This window comes from Chiloscyllium plagiosum, unplaced genomic scaffold, assembly GCF_037043375.1.
Source record: "Chiloscyllium plagiosum isolate Xiang-an unplaced genomic scaffold, Cpla_swu_hap1 HiC_scaffold_13, whole genome shotgun sequence".
In the NCBI taxonomy this organism is placed as follows: Eukaryota; Metazoa; Chordata; class Chondrichthyes; order Orectolobiformes; family Hemiscylliidae; genus Chiloscyllium; species Chiloscyllium plagiosum.
Window position 1 is genome coordinate 9,225,425 of NW_028270151.1, and position 14,872 is coordinate 9,240,296.

At 42.3% G+C, this 14,872-nt stretch overlaps 1 protein-coding gene across 4 annotated transcripts in view; it reads right to left on the minus strand.

The window, feature by feature from the left end:
- plod2 (procollagen-lysine, 2-oxoglutarate 5-dioxygenase 2) overlaps positions 1-14,872 on the minus strand; it is a 175,385-nt gene that overhangs the window by 76,939 nt on the left and 83,574 nt on the right. For all 4 annotated transcript variants that reach the window (XM_087993323.1, XM_087993322.1, XM_087993321.1 and 1 more), the window contains exons 4-6: positions 8,831-8,994; positions 2,090-2,202; positions 1,848-1,911 (exon numbers count right to left, since the gene is read on the minus strand). In XM_087993323.1, the coding sequence (XP_087849449.1) occupies positions 1,848-1,911; positions 2,090-2,202; positions 8,831-8,994 (341 nt within the window). The remainder of the gene's footprint in view (positions 1-1,847; positions 1,912-2,089; positions 2,203-8,830; positions 8,995-14,872) is intronic.

Genomic DNA, 14,872 nt, shown 5'->3' on the forward strand with positions numbered 1-14,872 from the left:
CTGAGTTGCCCCGAATGGAACCGAACATTGTATAATCATTAGCAAACACTTCTGACTGTACGATGGGAAGAAAGTCACTCATGAAACATGGACGGAGGACACTGCCCTGGGGAATGTTTGCTGCAATCTCATGCAGCTTCTGAATGCCACCACCATCTTGCATTGTGCTAGGTAACTCCAGACAAGGCAGAGTCCTCCCTCATCAGAGTTTGAGGAGGCCCCAAGATGATATGGTGGAGTCAAATGGTGTCCAGGGCATCAAGCTCAACTTGACCTCTATTCTTTTGAGCCTGGGCTGAATTTTAGGAGAAAGGGTGGACCTGCCTGTTGGCTGTCAAGTTGGGAGCATACCTGACTGGGAAATACTGAGTGAATTTATGACCATCAGGCAATGGGGAAGCCCAAGGTCATGTGGGAGGATAGGCCTTTTACCAGCAACCAACTAGACATCTGGGAGCCGTCCAATCCCAGCAGCACTATTAGGATGGCTGAGAGTCACCAACAAGGAGCCATGGAGCAGGTGATGTTTGAAGTTAGATAAGGTCATGTCATGGGGGCCAGTCAAGTCGACTGGAGCGGGCCTCTGCCAGGTACAGGAAGACACCCTTGTTCTTCGGCCGGTAGCTGATCCACCAGGGGTTTCCACTTGCTCATGCTGCCATACAGTATGAGAATCTTGGGTGGTCACAGTGACTGGGGTTGGGTTTGGCCTTGCCCTATAGTATGGGAAAAGGTGAGGACTGCAGATCAGAGTCAAAAAGTGTGATGCTGGAAAAGCGTCAAAATTTGCTCAAAACATCAAGTTAAAAAGATCCAAATAAAAACATCATCAGGAATGTGTCATAGTAGGGGAATCCTACCGGGTGGGGAGTGGAATAGGCAGTGCGACCCCCCACACACTGGTTTTACCCCCACCGCCTTGCCCCAGCTTGTCAGCGGCTACCGGAGATGGCATGGGAAGGGTGGGGGTGAATGAAAAACCAGCTGATGTTTTGACCAACGCTGGGCGGATATGAGACTGGGTGACTCTGGCATGACCCAAATTGAGTCATTGCTCTGCAGATTATTGCTGAATGCCACTGGACCGCACTGCTAAAGACATCGTTCATCACTTTGCTCAGATTGGCTATGCCCTGCTTTTTGTCACCAGTACAAATCTGACTAGCTTGTAAAACATGCACAGTGCAAAATGTTGATGTCTAAATTTTTAGTTTGCAGAAACAGTTTCACAACGTGATTGGATTTTTCGATTTTTAAAGTGATGCTGCTTTTCTGTTCCAACCCTATCCCTCCCTCATATGCTAAATCTCACTGAGTGATCAGGGCAGAAACCCATTAATGGGTCTGCTCAATTTCACACTCAACTTCACAAAGTGACAATACAAAGGCTAAAACCATTAAATGTTGAAGGTGATGCAGCCTGGCTTTCTATCTCAGTTTATAGCCTCGATTGATAGCAGAACAGTGATGTTATATCTCTTTTAGCATTAAATGTAATCAAAGTTAGCTCAGTTTTAAATAGAAATTGAGCCCATCTGCGTCAAAATTTGCTCAAAACATCAAGTTAAAAAGATCCAAATAAAAACATCATCCACAATTTAAGAATGTTACAGTGACACTTGAAAATGAATTGTGTGCATAACATTATCAATTCTGAAGTAAACTACAATTTACAAACACAAGCTCTGCATCACTTCAGTCACTTCTCCTGATGATTGAGATTGGAAAATAATAGTGATGTCATAAAAAATAAACTGGGGAAAGTTAATGGAGATTTACCAGCTGCCTGATACTTGCATCTCATTATCATGTCACACTGATACTGTAAGCAGAGGTTCAGAACTTACCTACAGCTCCATTCAAATTTTGGAAAATTTTGCTTTTGTGATCCAAAGTTATGTTGAGAGAAAGCTAGAAGAGGAGAGGGACAGAAATTAATCCTCCAAAAGAATCATGCGCCATTACAGTTCTGAGGAGTTATTGCAAATGCTATTGTATGTCCGGAAAATCAAGAGAAAAGTAACCAGCCATTACAGACTATAGTTAATACTAAATAACAATAATTATCTTCTTTCCAGAATTTACTTACTCGCTTTAAAGCATCAACGTAAGTTTTGGTATAGAACAGCTGATCATCATCATTATCTTGAAGTTGCCATTTCTCTACAATGCGATTTATAGAAGAAGCATAGCCAATGATTCCTGAAAGAAGAGACAGGGATTGCAGAACAAAATTATCTGCCAAACTGCATCAGTTGCAAAATCAAAAGACATCAAAGGGAGCCTGTAGTTTTCAACTAAAAGCTGAGAGTTTACACGGTGCACAGTGGCACAGTGGTTAGCACTGCTGCCTCACAGCGCCAGAGACCCGGGTTCAATTCCCGCCTCAGGCGACTGACTGTGTGGAGTTTGCACGTTCTCCCAGTGTCTGCGTGGGTTTCCTCCGGGTGCTCCGGTTTCCTCCCACAGTTCAAAGATGTGCAGGTTAGGTGAATTGGCCATGCTAAATTGCCCGTAGTGTTAGGTAAGGGGTAAATGGAGGGGTATGGGTGGGCTACGCTTCGGCGGGTCGGTGTGGACTTGTTGGACCGAAGGGCCTGTTTCCACACTGTAATGTAATCTAATCTAACATCACTGTTAAACTGTCCACTCAGAGGTGAATCATAGAATGACACAGTACAGAAGAGACCCCTCAAGCCATCGAATCTGTACTGTCAAAAATATACTACAGCAAACTTTGTTTTAACCGGCACCTTATGAACTAGCACTCTTAATAAACCAGCAAAAATGATAGACCTCAAATATCACAACGTTTTTAGAACATAGAACATAGAAGAATACAGCGCAGTACAGGCCCTTTGGCCCTCGATGTTGCGCCGATCCAAGCCCACCTAACCTATACTAACCCACTATCCTCCATATACCTATCCAATGCCCGCTTAAATGCCCATAAAGAGGGAGAGTCCACCACTGCTACTGGCAGGGCATTCCATGAACTCACGACTCGCTGAGTGAAGAACCTACCCCTAACTTCAGTCCTATATCTACCCCCCCTTAATTTAAAGCTATGCCCCCTTGTAATACCCGACTCCATACGCGGGAAAAGGTTCACGCTGTCAACCCTATCTAACCCCCTAATCATCTTGTACACCTCAATCAAGTCACCCCTAAACCTTCTTTTCTCTAATGAAAACAGCCCCAAGTGCCTCAGTCTTTCCTCATACGATCTTCCTTCCATACCAGGCAACATCCTGGTAAACCTCCTCTGCACCCGTTCCAGTGCCTCCACATCCTTCCTATAGTATGGCGACCAAAACTGCACACAATATTCCAGATGCGGCCGCACCAGAGTCTTATACAACTGCATCATGACCTCAGGACTCCGGAACTCAATTCCTCTACCAATAAAAGCCAGTACGCCATATGCCTTCCTCACCGCACTATTTACCTGGGTGGCAACTTTCAGAGATCTGTGTACATGGACACCAAGATCCCTCTGCTCATCCACACTACCAAGTATCCGACCATTAGCCCAGTACCCCATCTTTTTGTTATTCTTCCCAAAGTGAATCACCTCACACTTAGCTACATTGAATTCCATTTGCCACCTTTCTGCCCAGCTCTGCAGCTTCTCTATATCCTGCTGTAACCTGCCACATCCTTCCTCACTGTCAACAACTCCTCCAACTTTCGTATCATCCGCAAACTTGCTCACCCAACCTTCTAACCCCTCTTCCAGGTCATTTATAAAAATGACAAACAGCAATGGTCCCAAAACAGATCCTTGCGGAACACCGCTAGTGACGGCACTCCATGAAGAAACTTTGCCATCAACTACTATCCTCTGTCTTCTTCCATCCAGCCAATTCCTAATCCAAACCTCCAACTCACCCTCAATGCCATATCTCTGTATTTTCTGCAGTAGCCTACCATGGGGAACCTTATCAAACGCCTTACTAAAATCCATATATACCACATCTACCGCTTTCCCCTCATCAACCTCCTTCGTCACCTTTTCAAAGAATTCAATAAGGTTTGTGAGGCACGACCTGCCCTTCACAAAACCATGCTGACTATCCTTGATCACATTATTCCTATCCAGATGTGCATAAATCCTATCCCTTACAATTCTCTCTAAGACTTTGCCCACAACAGAAGTGAGACTCACCGGCCTATAGTTACTAGGGTTATCCCTACTCCCCTTTTTGAACAAGGGAACCACATTTGCTATCCTCCAGTCTTCTGGCACTACTCCTGTAGACAAAGAGGACATAAAAATCAAGGCCAATGGCTCTGCAATCTCCTCCCTTGCTTCCCAGAGAATCCTAGGATAAATGCCATCAGGCCCAGGGGACTTATCTATTTTCACCTTTTCCAGGATTTCCAACACCTCTTCTCTACATACCTCAAAGCCATCCATTCTACTTATTTGTGACTCAGTATTCACATCGACGACAATGCCCTGTTCCTGAGTAAATACTGAAGAAAAGTATTCATTCAGTGTCTCCCCAATCTCTTCCGCCTCCACACGCAACTTCCCACTACTATCCTTGACTGGACCTATTCCTACCCTAGTCATTCTTTTATTCCTAACATACCTATAGAAAGCCTTAGGGTTTTCCCAATCCTACCGACTAAGGACCTTTCATGTCCCCTCCTTGCTGCTCTTAGCTCTCTCTTCAGGTCCTTCCTGGCTACCCTATAACTCTCAATCGCCCCAATTGAACCTTCACGTCTCATCTTGAGATAGGCCGCCCTCTTCCTTTTAACAAGGGATTCCAATTCCTTATTAAACCACGGCTCCCTCGCACGACCCTTTCCTCCCTGCCTGACAGGTACATAATGCAGTTTACTGCATTATTCTGTCCAATTATTCTACTTTTTAATTTATTAAAGTGAATACAAATATACTTGTTACTCAAACAGCCACCTGAAATATCTACAATTGATTCAATTTCAAGTCAAATTCTCAAGTACCACGATATGCGAGTAGTCAGTTGAGGGTTTGATTGAGAAGGCTCTCTAATGGCAAGTTTTATTTAAGGGGAAGTTGTATTATTATTTAAGTGATTTATGCTGTAAATCAAGTATAACAATGATATGTTCACCCCCTACATTCCATATTTATTACTTAGTGTGCACTTTTACATTGATTATGTGGTATTCTTAATTATCTGGAATATTTGATTAACTGGTGCACTCCTGGCCCGGTTCACTGTACTGTCTTGTATCTTTAAAAACTAAACGTACCCTCAATTTTGTGGTTTTATATACAATTATCATTATTCCTATCCAGAGTACAAATGACTGGGTGATCACAACTACAAATGAACATGGATGTCAGCTTTTTTGAAGACTTGTTTCATTCACTCATGGGATGTGGGTGTCCCTGGATGGGGCCGACATTTATTCCCCATCCCTAGTTGCCCTTCAGATGGTGGTGGTGAGCTGCTTTCTTGAACCACTGCAGTCCATGTACTGTAGGTGAAGCCAAAATGCTATAAGGGAGCGTATTCTAGGATTTTGACCCAGTAACAGTGAAAGATTTCCAAGTCAGGATGGTGGAGACTTGGAGGGGAACTTGTAGGTAGTGGTGGTGGTGTTTCAATGTATCTGCTGCCCTTGTCCTTCGAGATTGTATAGCCAGTTTTGCTGTAACATGGTTCTCATGCAATCCCGTGTTATGAGAAAATAGAGTCACAGAAGCACCATATAACGGGGTCAGAATGGCATCATAACCAATACACGCTTTAAACGTTTATGCTATAGAAACAGTGTCCCCAATTTGTCAATCACGCTGCAGAGAATTCGCATTAACGAAACATGTATTATAGCAGAATGACCTATAGTGGTCTTAGTTTGGAAAGTGCTATTGAGGGAAGATAACTAGCACTTTTGCCTTTGTACCAGAAAGCTATTGATTCAAATGTTACTCCAGGAGCCCAGCATATTAACTATACACAAGCTGTGAACATAATCAATCAGACTGACAGGAGGAGTGTTTCAGACAACTTATTGCTGGTATGATACATTACATTGTACTGATCAAAAACCTACCCTTTGGCTGCTAAATTCTGTTGTGGAATATTGACATCTTATCCTGCAGGCTATAACAATTAGTTTTATTGCAGCAGACAGAGCATGCTGTCAGCAGTCTGCCACGTTTACAGAGCCAAATTGTACATTTTCTTGTCTCAGTCAGAAATTGAGGCTACTGACTTGCAGCTTTTCAAAATGCCTCGTCATTCAGTTAGGATGGGGAAATATTGAGGGGTCAAAGATGTTAGATTAATAAATGCAAGCATTCTATGACCTTGTATAACTGATATTAAAGCACTAGCAATCAAAATAATCTGACACGGTATCTCTGAAATATAATGAGGCTGTTTTACACTGTGATGAGTTGCCTTGGGCCAAAGGATTTAAACAGTTTCTTTTGTAAATTGCTGACATCACCAGAGAATCAGGAATGTCTGCAATCACTTCACTCTGAGTGTTTACTTTTTGAGAAACAGGGTGGAGACTTGAAGCTCAGGCTCAAGACAAACCTCTTGGGAACTTTGTCAAAGCTGTGAGATACAGTACAGACAAGTGGTTGGAAAAGAAATCATTCTGAAGGATCATGAAGGATACACAGCACCATTTGGGAAATGGTGAATGCAGCAATTGCTGCTTATTATCTCCTAGATTTTCCGTGGCTTTACTTAAAATGAGACCTCCATTGCTCAGGTCTGAATCCTCAATTCCTGGACAGTCTGAAGCCAAATCCAAGCCCTCTGCTTTCTGCTTAGGAATGTGATCTTCCTGATACCTCAAAGTGCTCAGTTCTAGTGTGGAATCCTGTAGAGTATGTGATGCAGTACATGTGTGCTGTAATTTCTAACAATAGCTCGGAACAAAGACTCATCTATCATATAATACGGTATCAAACACTGGTGGCTCGAGATTAGTTCACCCCACCACTACTTTTACGTGAGAGTCTTTTTAAATGAACCATAGTAGTTAATATGGCCCTCAGCGGGGCACTGTACCCAAACAAAGTCAGTGGAAACTTACAAAGCAAAACCTTTCAAAATATTGTTACCAGTCATGATGTTATACCAAAATACTCCTAATATTTTAATCAAAGTATTTAGATATATTATGACATAGATCTGGAGGTGGGGGGAGTGGAAAATGGGCCTCCTGTCTTAGAGATAGGGACATTACCACCACACCACAAGCACCCTCAATCCTCTTTCCTATCTAAAGACTTCTCCAACTAGCAGTGATACCATAGAGTCCGAACAAGCAGCATTTGTCTTAATGCCAATATGCAGTTTATTACAAATATAAATTACATTGGCTAGTTATTAGATTAGATTACTTGCAGTGTGGAAACAGGCCCTTCAGCCCAACCAGTCCACACCGATCTGCCGAAGCGTATACCACCCAGACCCATACTCCTACATTTATCCCTTCACCTAACACTACGGGCAATTTAGCATGGCCAATTCACCCAACCTGCACATTTATTTTTGGCTTGTGGGAGGAAACCGGAGCACCCGGATGATGCATCAGTCTGGGAACTTTCATGTTAGACCGCTTTCTCTCTTCCAAGAGCCTTGACACCAGCAGATTGTTTGGAGTTTAATTCAGCTTCAACATCAGTTCTTTCACAGCCATTATCCTACTCAACAGCAAACATTTACTTTCAAAACTGGAGAAGAGTATAAGTTATCAAATGGATCCTGTATTCCTTTTGTTTTATTGAGTTAAATCAAAGAATCATAGAATCCCTATTGTGTGGAAGTAGGCCATTGGACCCATCGAGTCCATACCAACCCACCAATGAGCATCCCACACAGACGTTCCCCTCCACCCCCCTGCAACCAATCCTGCAACTCTGCCTTTCCGATGATTAACCAACTTAGCCTGTATGTCTCTGGACACCACAGGGCAATTTAGCATGGCCAATCCACCTGACCTGCACATCTGTGAACTGTGGGAGAAAACCAGAGCATCTGGAGGAAACCCACGCGGATATAGCAAACTCCACTCAGACAGTCGCCCGAGGCTGCGATATAACCCAGGACACTGAGATTTGTACCAATGAGAGCAAAGAATTATACCAATGGTGGTCCCTCAGATGTGTGCCATAGAGCGCGAGGGCAGAGAGAAAGAGATAGAGAGAAAAAAGGAAGGAAAGAAAGTGAGAAAGGCTTTAATAGTGAAGTCATTACAAGGTAAGAGGAGGAAAAGGCTACAGGAGCAACAGAATGAAGGGGGAAATGAATCCAAATCCTGCATTGGCAGTCAGTTAACAGTGACCTGGTCAGTCCATGGTTGGTGAAGGGGCTACTTGCCTTCCTGAGTTTTTATCTTGCTGTTCCGTTCTCAGCCATCACCATCTGTCCAGTTAACTGCTGTTGTGTCAGAGTTATCCAGCACGGAAACAGACCCTTTAGTCCAACTCGTCCACACAGAGCAGATATCGTAAAATAATCTAGTCTAATTTACCAGCAACTGGCCCATATCCCTCCAAACCCTTCCTATTCATATACCCATTTAAATGTTGTAATTGTACCAGCCTCCACCATTTCCTCTGGCAGCTCACTCCATGCATGCACAGCCCTCTGTGTGAAAAAGATGCCCCTTAGGTCCCTTTTAAATCATTCTCCTCTCACCTTAAACCTATGGCCTCTAGTTTTGGACTCCCCTACCCTGGGAAAAGACCTTGGTTATTCACCCTATCCACAATAGTGTTTAAGTTTCACCTCAGATAAATTGGTTCGGTCTTTACAAAATCGGAAATGGAATAACAATGCACTCACATTCGAGCAACTCTTACCTCCTGAATTAAGAAATCTCTTTCCACTGCGAACCTTGGGATATTTGTCTGCAAGCCTGTTATCTGGCCAGATCAGCCCTTCAGCAGCGAATACCACCTTGTGGTTGAACTGCTGGAACTTGTTCAGTAGTTCCTCAGGTCCACCCGCAAAGAGAACATCATAACTGCAAACAAAAATAAACCAAATTCTTTTGAACATAATATATTCCCAAATAATCACATCTTAACAAGAGCCACTCACCTCCATGTAGCATCTTATCCTCAAATTATAAACACAAAGATGGAAAATCTCAAATGTTCCTCTTCATATTTGTTTAATTTGCAAAGAAGAAAATTAACTTCCAAGTACAGATACATGAAATAGGAGCAAAAATAATTTTCAGCACATCTGGGGTGTCTAACTCTCACTTGTTCAGGAAGTAGAATTCTGTGATGTTCAAACCTTCTATGAACTGCCAAAGTAAAGGTCACTGTAACAGGTTTAATGTAAAAAGGAAACTTTGAGCACTAAAATAAAACTCCAGATCAATGAACATACTCTGCCGAAACAGGATAGAAACCTGTGGTGCTGGAAAAGCACAACTGGTCAGGCAACAGCCAAGGAGCAGGAGAGTCGACGTTTCGAGCATAAACCCTTGCCTAAACAGGGTATGCAGTATCATGTGTGTCATTTGCAGATCCATTCTTGAATGTTCCCTTGCCAACTACTACCACACCGTTATCTTTACAGTTCATATTTCTCTGACAATGCTTTAGCCTTCACCGAAGTGGTCTTGCTCATTCTCACCAACACACACCCATTAAAGACACAGAGAAAAGGAGATGTGCTCTGAGCATCAGGACTTATCCAGTTAGATCTATAGTCTAGTCATAAAAGGGCAATGTTTCATTTATTGAGGTAAGAGGAAAAGGAATGGAAGATGAAGACCTGATGTAGAGATGGATAGTACACAGGCCTACTGAGGTGACAACATTTCAACAACTCCCAAGATCTGGTGACAACAGTTTTGAGTATCCCCCAGTTTATTGCTGAAAAGAGATTTGTTTTGAAGCCTTTCGCCCATCAGGATTGATGCAAGAATCCAAAATTTCTAAGAGAACAATAACTTATCCAACAAGCAAAGCTAATATGTATTGCCGATCATTTTTAAGGAGGGGATGGTGGTGGGCACATTCTTGCCAATTTAATAGTTTGCTTGGCCATTTCATTGGATAGTTAAGTGGCAACCCAAAACCCCGAGGGATTCTGGGTAATCCAAAACGGAGGACAGAAAATCGTGGCTGTAAGAGCTGCTCCTTTTAAAGAGGTATTTTAGGTGTTGGTGGGGATTTCCTCAAATTCCAGGAACAGCAATTACTGTTTTATATGCTGTGGCAGTTTTGGAATTTTGGGGGGAAAATGTCAAAACAATGGCACTTTTAAAAGGAGGAAAACAGACAAAAGGTAGCAAACACATGGTTAGTGAGGGAGAGACAGAAAGAAACCGACACTGCTAACTGACACAGCAGTGAATCTGCACAGTTACTGCCTTTGCGGTTTGAGCTCATGTATCTCTGGACATTGGAGTATGCCTAGGAAAAATTAGCAAACAGCAAAATTCATAGCTGACCCTCGAGGTATCTGTGTCGGAGAGTTCACAGCTCAGGAACAGGTAAGTGCATAGTTTTAATGTGTAACCTTGCTGTAAGTCTGCAGTGTGTGTAGAATTGGCTCTTTCTTAAATATGCTTTATTAAAATCTGTCCCTTGATTAAATTTTTGAAATATAAACCATAAGTACTAAGGTAACCTGGAGCACCATTTTTTTTTAAAAGAGCAAAAGGATGGTGCTATTTTCTGATCTGCAGATTGTGAAGGAGAAAAGCTGGCCTTTGGTAGAGTGATATGCTCTTTAGGGAGAGTTTCCATGTTACTGATGATTATACCATGTTAGCAGGAAGTATCATTGGCTGAGGATCCTATTAGATCACATAGATCGGTCGGCGTGGCAGTTAGAGGCAATGAGGAATTTACAAGAGCTAGAGGATGTGATGGATGGCAGTTATAGAAAAGGAGAAAAGCCACAGATACAGTCACAAAGGTGGATTAACTCCAGCATCTGCAGTCATTGTTTTTACCTCATTGATTTTAACTCCAGGAAAGGTGAGTAAGGTAGTGCAGGAGTTTTCTGTGGCTATCCCCATTTCTAACAAGTATGCTATTTTGGAAAAGGTAGGGGGTGATGGACTCTCAGGAGAATGTAGTACGAACAGCCAGGTTTCTGGTATCGAAACAGGCTTTGAGCTAGCTGGGTCAGTGTCGTGTACAGAAGGGGTTAAGTTTTCCCGCAGTACTTCCAGTTTACAGGAAGGCCAGCTGTACATTGCAGAACTGTATCCTCCTTAACTTACCAGGGGTTCTGAAAGCAACACAACTCAGTGTGAAATGAGTGAATAAACCAGGGGCTGCTCTCTGTGGCTCAGTGCACACTATCAACAGCTGTCACGCGAGTGGCACTGATCACTGCTGTCCCATTCTCAAAACTTGCAGCGCAACATTTGAAAGCAAAAAAAAAACTAAAAATGCTGGAAATACAAACCGTTAATAAAATGTAGCTGATATGTATTTTTAGCATTTTCCATTTTAAAAAAAACCCTATACATTTGAGGAACTGTATAGTAGCCAATGAAGAATTATTTTTACAGAATAGCATCAGAGACTGGTGTCCAGAGAGTGACAGTTATGTTTTCTTTTCCATTTCCTTCTCGCCTCAGAGTGAACAGGTAGAGCAGCACCATCTTCTCAAGGACAATAAGTACTGTCATTATCACTGAAATCTTATCGTGGGTAGGCAGGAATGAGGTTATCACTGAAGTTACAAACAGTTCAATATGATCTTACTGAGCAGGCCTCGAGGGGCTGAATGGCCTACTCCTGCTCTCCATGTATGCAAATATGAATAAGGAAGGTTCAAAAGGAGAATAATTAGACACTTCCCATATCGGGTTCTGAGGAAGGGTCACGCGACCTGAAACGTTAACTTTGATTTCTCTCCACAGATGCTGCCAGTCCTGCAAAGCTTTGCCAGCAACTTCTGTTTTTACTTCCCACATGGGATCTTTGCTACTTTTTGAAAATGACAACAGAAGGGATGTTTGAAATACTGCAGTTTTACAGGCCCTCATAATCCAGATGTTCGTACAACTGGAACATCTGTCAAACATCAGATAAGATTAACATGTAACTCCATTTACCGCTTTCACCACAAACCAAAAGGATTATGTTGTTTGTTTAAAAATACAATCAGTTCTCAGGAGCAGTCTTAAACAGTCAAACAGTACAATATCTGTATTTCTTATAAACTTGACACCAGCAGCAGACTTGGATAAAATCTGGTTACAGATAACGAATCATCTTGATCATTCCTTAATTATTTACTGTAAATCAGTAAATATGCTGCAGTCCTGCAGCACTTACTAAAATGGCAGATTATATGATAGATGCACGTTCCTTAAAGGCCTTCTCACAAACTCCAAAACCCACAGGAATCTTGTGCGATTCATCTCCAAATAATTGTAGACTGGTGACTTCAGTAGATTAGATTCCCTACAGTGTGGAAACAGGCCCTTCGGCCCAACCAGTCCACACCAACCCTCTGAAGAGTAACCCACCCAGACTCATTCCCCTATGCTATATTTACCCCTGACTACTGCACTTATCCTACATGTCCCTGAACACTACGGGCAATTTAGCATGGCCAATTCACCCTAAAATGCACATCTTTGGACTATGGGAGGAAACCGGAGCACCCGGAGGAAACCCACTCAGACACTGGGAGAATGTGCAAACTCCACACAGACAGTTGCCCGAGGCTGGAATTGAACCCGGGTCCCCTGGCACTGTGAGGCAACAGAGCTAACCACTGAGCCACCGTGCCGCACTAGTTTCATTATTTAAATTAGTTTGTTTCTGCATTACAAATACCCTGCAAGTTTACAAGTCGCACAACCAAAACAGATTAAAGAACTATTTTGCAATTCTACTGCAGGATATAAAAAATGCCATTTAAGTCAGACTCTGCAGATGTTTATTGCTTACTTGCAACTTCAGCATGCACAAGTGGGATGTTTTTATATTGGTAAAATCGATATTAATTGGTCTTCCCTAATTGTTCATGGGAATGAGGCTATTGCAGTGTTTTGAAACATCTGTATATTTTGTTGCCTCTGCTGCCTCTCTGTTGGTGAAGTCAAGGTACAAAAACAGAAATTTCTGCAGAAGCTCAGCAGATCTGGCAGCAGAAGTCTGGAGAGAAATCAGAATTAACATTTCGGGTCAAGTGGTACTGCCTCAGAAATGTTTTGGGTTTCTCAGTTACAAGGAAAGGTCAATCAACCTGAAATGCTAACACTGATTTCTCTCCACAGTTGCTGCCAGAGCTGCAGAGTTTTGGCAGCAATTTCTGTGTTTGTTTCTGATTTACAGCATCCGTGGTTCATTCAGTTTTATTTTGTAAATAAAGTTATTTTAATAGGGCCTCATCCTCACTTTGTCGTCCCTATTTAATTGTCCACTGATGTTCAGTCACAGCAGAGTATACCATCTACAAAATGCACCGAAGAAATTCACTAAGGATCCTGCAACAGCACCTTCCAAACCCACATCCTGTAGAGAGACAAGGGTAGCAGACAGATGGGAACACTGCTAGCTGTAACCTCCGACGGGAATACTGCTAGCTGTAACTTCCCCTCCAGCCACTCTTAATCCTGCCTTGGAAATATATAATTATATATAAGACTAAGTTAATTATCTATAGATATCACACAAAAGTTGTGACAAAGAAAGCCATTTGACCAATTATTATCTATCCCAAAAGATTCATGCAAAGATTCCTAATATAACATCCAATTATATCTTGAATAAGTCCCAGGTTCCCCTTTCATCTGAAATGTATTCTGTGTACCGTCCATTTGTACAAAGAAACATCTCTTCTTTATCTTTCACTCTCTGAAGCCTATCTTTCTTTGTACTCTTTAATGAAACATAATGTGATTTAATATAATGTTCCAGTATTTTTCTCCCCAGTGGCTGATCTTATTTACCTCCAGAAAAGCACTTCATTAATGGCCTCCTTCCACGATTAAGAAAAAAACATCCAAACTGCTTTTGAAATAACTCTACAGGGGCCAGCCAGCATCCCATCACCAGGTCACCTTTTATATACACATGAACAGTCCTTAGGAGAAAGTGCTGGAGATCAGAGTTGAAAAGTGTGCCACTGGAAAAGCACAGCAGGTCAGGCAACAGTCCTTGAATTGAATATTGCCTCTTCAAAGTCAGTTCTCAGAGTCAGTATTTCTGACACTCTTATTTTTATTAAACAATACAGTTAACATTAACAGCTGTATACAATGGCGAGGATCAAAGCCAGACCCCAAACCCTACCGGCCAACCAGTTTTCAGGGAAATGAGGACAAACCTCAAATTCCACTTTCAATCTCCACAAAACCGTAACAATGACAAGTACATTTAAGACAGTCCAATTACATAAAAAAGTGCATAATATACAGACCCACAGCAAGAATCCCCCATCCTTCCAGTCACTCCCTTTTTATCGGTCAGCCATGACTCCCTGATTGGACCAGGTTAACAGCCCCAGTCAGGGAACTCATATTCTGCGAGGTCCATCTGGCTGACCTCGTGACAATCACGACAGCTATTGTGTTTCCTTGGAACCCAGCCTTTGACAGAAGGCATGATCCTTATCATTGTTCTCTTCACTGACTCCAATAATCAAAGATCATCCTTTAGTTTTTGGACACTGCATTCAAGATGGATTCTGACCAGAATACCATTCAGTTTGACCACCATATTGACTGACGTGGCTCATACTGTTTCACCTGTGCAGTTCAACATTTCAGTGGCCATGTATCTTGGTTTTTCATGAAGGTAAACTTCTTCTAGACATACAGTTCCTATTAGTTTGGTAAAATTTTACAAACTTGACCATGTGGCAGTGAAATTTTGGGTCCCTTCTCTATGAGGCACCATGTTCAGCACTTC